At 68.8% G+C, this 5308-nt stretch overlaps 1 protein-coding gene across 1 annotated transcript; it reads left to right on the top strand.

Moving 5' to 3' along the window:
- The first annotated feature begins 799 nt into the window (after positions 1-799).
- LOC112120052 (signal transducer and activator of transcription 5B) lies at positions 800-5298 on the top strand. Its single transcript, XM_026646188.2, has 8 exons — positions 800-957; positions 1744-1900; positions 2385-2474; positions 2708-2882; positions 3655-3785; positions 3904-4055; positions 4501-4656; positions 5115-5298. The coding sequence occupies exons 1-8, from the start codon at positions 830-832 to the stop codon at positions 5296-5298; spliced, it is 1173 nt and encodes a 390-aa protein (XP_026501973.1). The 5' UTR covers positions 800-829.
- Positions 5299-5308: the final 10 nt, after the last annotated feature.

The following is a 5308-nucleotide window of genomic DNA, read 5'->3' as shown; positions in this document are numbered from 1 at the left end:
CGAGGGGCCGGGGAAGGTGGCTGGGCGCTGGGGGGCGGGGGGAAGGCGGGCGAGGGGCCGGGGAAGGTGGCTGGGCGCTGGGGGGCGGGGGGAAGGCGGGCGAGGGGCCGGGGAAGGTGGCTGGGCGCTGGGGGGCGGGGGGAAGGCGGGCGAGGGGCCGGGGAAGGTGGCTGGGCGCTGGGGGGCGGGGGGAAGGCGGGCGAGGGGCCGGGGAAGGTGGCTGGGCGCTGGGGGGCGGGGGGAAGGCGGGCGAGGGGCCGGGGAAGGTGGCTGGGCGCTGGGGGGCGGGGGGAAGGCAGGCGAGGGGCCGGGGAAGGTGGCTGGGTGCTGGGGGGCGGGGGGAAGGTGGGCGAGGGGCCGGGGAAGGTGGCTGGGCACTGGGGGGGCCAGGGAGGGTGGCCGGGGAAGGCGGGCGTGGGGCCGGGGAAGGTGGCCAGGCGCTGGTGCGGACATTTCCTCTGCGCTGGTCAGTTCCCCCTTTCCCCTTTTCACGGTGGATGATTTTGCTTGGCCAGACCGAGGCTGAGCTCTCTGGGAGCGTGCTAAGGGAGATGGTTATTGCGTTGCATGCGATTACAAGGGACTGTACATCACTGGATTCTCCAGGGACTCTCCCTGGGAGACGGAGGGGGAGTCGGATCCTGAGTCCCAGCAGTGCACTGTGATGTCAGAGCCAGGAAGTCTCTCTCCTGCGTTAGAATAGAGTCTGCCCCGGGCAGCGTTGTCTGATGCTGCTCTAGGCTGGGGGCACAGAGGGCCCTTCTCTCCCTCAGTGTTCATGGAGGGTCCTTGCCCTGATGGTGTCTCCTTGCCCCCCAGGTTCTGAACAATGGCCGTGTGGATCCAGGCCCAGCAGCTGCAGGGAGAGGCCCTGCGCCAGATGCAGGCGCTGTACGGCCAGCACTTCCCCATCGAGGTGCGGCATTACCTGTCGCAGTGGATCGAGAGCCAAGCATGGTAGGTGAGCCCGCCCCGTGGCTGCCAGACACGCTCCAGCCGGTCCTTTGGGCCTTGGCTGCCAGGTGCCCTGACAAACCTGTGTCTAAGGGGCTGGAAATGGGGCCGTGGGCTTGGCCACACCGACCCGCTAGCTCCCGTCACCATGTCTGTGGGGGATCCCTGCCGAGCGCTACTCTCCAGAGGCCACGGCACATAGACCAGCTGCACAGCCACCTCTCGCCTGTCTCCAGGCAGGGCCAAGGCACGGGGGGGGGACGGGACTCAGAGCTGGGAGGAGGCGGAAGGTTAAGGCTTTGCGGGGTCCCCTGGGCTGTTGGGCAGTCCTGGGATCTGACAGCGCCACAGCTGAGTGGAGCCTGGCCTAGCAGTTAGAGCTGAGCCTGGGGACTCTTGGGTCCGGCCCTCCTCCTCCCTGTCCCACCACCTGTTCTCTGGGGCCTTGGCCAGTCGCTACTATGCTCCGGGCCTCACTTTCCCCTTACCCACCCCAACGAAAGCCAGAGCCCTCCCTGTCTGTGACCCACACGTCTGGCCTGGGGGCATGGCTGCAATGGGGGGCTGGCACTGCTGGGGGGCAGGCTCGGGGCGGGGCTTTGCTCCCATTCGCTCTGGGCTTTGTGTGGCGGGTTGGCTGGATCGTCCCAGTTTGCTGAGGGACGGACACACGGGGGGCCTCACTGGCTGGGGGTTGGGTTCCCCCAGCAGATACAGTCCCTGCGCCGAGCTGGGGCGGGCAGGTCGGGCCCCAGCTGAGCCCTGCCCCCCCTTCTCTCTCTGTGCCAGGGACTCCATCGACCTCGATAACCCCCAGGAGAACCTCAAAGCCACCCAGCTGCTGGAGGGGCTGATCCAGGAGCTGCAGAAGAAGGCGGATCACCAAGTGGGCGAGGACGGGTTCTTGCTGAAGATCAAGCTGGGGCACTATGCCACGCAGCTGCAGGTCGGTGCCCGGAGCTGCAATGGGGCAGCCTTGCCCCTCGTGCCCTGCCAGGGGTCAGCCACTCCCGCTGGGCGCTCCCCCATGGGCTGGCCAAGCCTGGCGTGGAGCAAGGGGCTGAGACAGCAGCAGAGTGCGTGATGGCAGGTGCTGTCTCTCCCCTCCCTCACCGCGTGGGGCCAGCGCATCCCTGAGCCCCCTCCGCTGCTGCCCCGAGCTCCCTCCCCTGCCATGTCGCAGGCCCACCAGCCGCTGCCGTCCCCCGCGGGCTCCTTGTCTGGCCATGGGGAGCTGCCGTCCTGGCATGGGCCGGCTGGGGTGACCCCCATCCTCACCCACATGCCCTGGGAGCGGGGATGCCGGCAGGGTAGGTTAGGGCAGGAGCAGCCCCCCCGCCCAGTGCCCTTGGGACCCCCTTTGCCCCCATCCTGGGGCGGTGAGAGTCCCTGACTAGCCCCGCTCTGGGCCTTTGCTTTCCCCCCTGCAGAACACGTACGACCGGTGCCCCATGGAGCTGGTGCGCTGCATCCGCCACATCCTGTACCACGAGCAGCGGCTGGTTCGGGAGGCCACTAACGTGAGTAGCCAGGCAGGGGGGCCTTGTCTCGCTCCCCCGTCTCTCTGGGGCCCCGGGGACACTGCCCCAGCCCAGCCACGGGCACCTCACCCTGTGCCCCCTCACCCCACCCTGTGCCCGTGGCTCCAGCCACTGCCCCACAGCGTGAGCCTCGGCCTCTGTGCTCCGTCGCTGCCCCCCATGGCAGTCCCCGAGGCCCTGTCTCTCCCTGACCTGACGCCCCCCCTCTGTAGAGCCCCTCCCCAGCCAGCAGCCTGGCGGACGCCATGTCCCAGAAGCACCTGCAGATCAACCAGACCTTCGAGGAGCTGCGTCTCGTCACCCAGGACACGGAGAACGAGCTGAAGAAGCTGCAGCAGACGCAGGAGTATTTCATCATCCAGTACCAGGAGAACATGCGCCTGCAAGGTGCGGGTGGGGGGGCTCTAGCCATGGGGAGAGGGAGGGGCCGTGGGGATGGGCTGATGGGGGCAGGGACCCGCAGAGCAGAGGCAGCTTCGCCCTGAGATCCCGTCCTCGGGGAGACACCGGCCCGTGCCAGCAAACGTCCCAAAGCACTTGCCCCGTCCCAGCTGCCGAGGGGGCGCCAGGCGCTGGGGTCCGGCGGGGGGCTGCAGCTGGCGCAGAATGCTGCCTGTGCAGCTCCGTGCCTCGCACCCCCTGCTGGCCACTCCGCCCTGGGACCAGGGGTGTCTGGGGGGGTCTCAGCCCTCCTCCCCCCCCAGCACGGGGGAGACTCTGCCGTAGCATCTGGGGGCTGGGGCATCGTCTCACCCACCCTCCGCGCCCCCGTGAGGAGGCTGCAGGTATCTGAGCACCCACGGGACGGTTCCCCTCCCTTCACAGTCCCATGGGAGTCCCCAGCTCAGCACTGTCCCACCGGCTCCGTGGGGCTGGGGAGCAAGTCCCGAGTCCCACCCCTCCCCCCCAGGGGCAGGCCTGGTGCAGCAAACCATAACCTTGTCTTAGACACCTCATTTGACCCCCTTTATACAAGATTTGGTGCCACTACAGGACCATGGTTGCAACAACGATCTATATGGACCCAGATTATATCAATAACGTCACCTGCCCCCCCCAGGGGTAGGCCTGGTGCAGGGGTTCTGGGGATGCTGCTGAGGGTCGGGGAGCCCCCGGGGCAGGCGGGGCTCAGGCCTAACGCTCTTGGCCTCCTCCCCAGCCCAGTTCTCCCAGCTCTCCCAACTGGGCCCCCAGGAGCGCATGTCCCGCGAGACGACGCTGCAGCAGAAGAAGGCGTCGCTGGAGGCCTGGCTGCACCGGGAGGCCCAGACACTACAGCAGTACCGAGTGGTGAGCGCCAGCCCCGGGGGGACCCAACTCCTCTCCCCGGTGCCAGCAGGGGGTGGTGATGCCCCCATGCGGTGCTGCTGCTTGCCCCGTCCCACGCTAACACCCCGTCCCCTCGCAGGAGCTGGCGGAGAAGCACCAGAAAACCCTGCAGCTGCTGCGCAAGCAACAGACGACCATCCTGGACGACGAGCTGATCCAGTGGAAGCGGCGGCAGCAGCTGGCGGGGAACGGCGGGCCCCCTGAGGGCACCCTGGACGTGCTGCAGTCCTGGTACGTCCGCCCCTCCTGGCGCTGCCCCGTGGGAAACGGGGGCTGGGCACCCGGGAGCTGCCGCTTGGCCCCTGGGCGGTTGGCTGGGAAACCAGGGAACGGTGCCGCCGGCAGCAGGGAATCCAGGGGGGCTGCTCTGGGTCCCAAGAGACCCCCCCGGGGGGTGACCCTGGCGGGTGACGCTGCCCCTGCTGGGGTTGTTAGTCCAGGGCACTAGGGGTCACCTGCCCCCATCGCCAGGAACGTGGGACTGGATTCCTGGGGTGGCTGAGCTCCCCACAGGGCGAGGCTAAGGCCGGACCGCGACGGCCTGGGGGGACCCCGAGGGGGGCGCGCAGACCGGGAGCCCCATGACCAGCAGACACGGGACACCCAGGCCTGGGGCTCCGTGATGTCCCTGGGCCTTGCCAGAGCACTGACCTGGCCCGGGGACCCCTCGCCCCAGGTGTGAGAAGCTGGCTGAGATCATCTGGCAGAACCGGCAGCAGATCCGTCGGGCCGAGCACCTGTGCCAGCAGCTGCCCATCCCGGGGCCCGTGGAGGAGATGCTGTCCGAGCTCAACGGCACCATCACAGACATCATCTCCGCCCTGGTGACCAGGTACCGCTGGGGGCAGAGCCGGGCTGGGCCCCGATTGGGTCTGGGCATGTCTGCCCCATGTGCACTGGGGTGACAGAGCTGGGCTGGGCCGGGCTGCCCCACACAGGCTGGGGGACCGAGGCTGAACTTGGGGCACGGTTGGGACGAGGTTCAGGCTCTGACCTGGGCAGGTAGGAATTGGGCTGCGAGGGGCCAGGGGCCGGCTGGATCGGGGGGTGGGGATGCTGCCGGCACTGCGGGGCGGGTGGCAAGAGAAAGGGGCTCGTGGCGCAAGTGCTTTGGGCGGGAGGGGATACGGCCTGGGGACTGGGAAGGGGGATCTGGGTGCAGGGGCTGTGAGCTGGGGTGGGGATGTGCCGGGTCGTCCCCCCGCCCCCGCGCACGTCTGGCGGTCGTAGCTCCGGCCCCCGGCCCCATCTCACAGCCGCAGGCCCCGTGACGCCGGCTCCTCCCCCCAGCACCTTCATCATCGAGAAGCAGCCCCCCCAGGTGCTGAAGACGCAGACCAAGTTCGCGGCCACGGTGCGGCTGCTGGTGGGGGGGAAGCTGAACGTGCACATGAACCCGCCCCAGGTGAAGGCCACCATCATCAGCGAGCAGCAAGCCAAGGCCCTGCTGAAGAACGAAAGCACCCGCAAGTAATGCCCCCCCC

The sequence above is a fragment of the Terrapene carolina genome, unplaced genomic scaffold (genome assembly GCF_002925995.2).
Source record: "Terrapene carolina triunguis isolate 2854851 unplaced genomic scaffold, T_m_triunguis-2.0 Scaffold34363, whole genome shotgun sequence".
Taxonomy (NCBI): Eukaryota; Metazoa; Chordata; order Testudines; family Emydidae; genus Terrapene; species Terrapene triunguis.
This window is presented reverse-complemented; position numbering and strand designations above follow the sequence as displayed.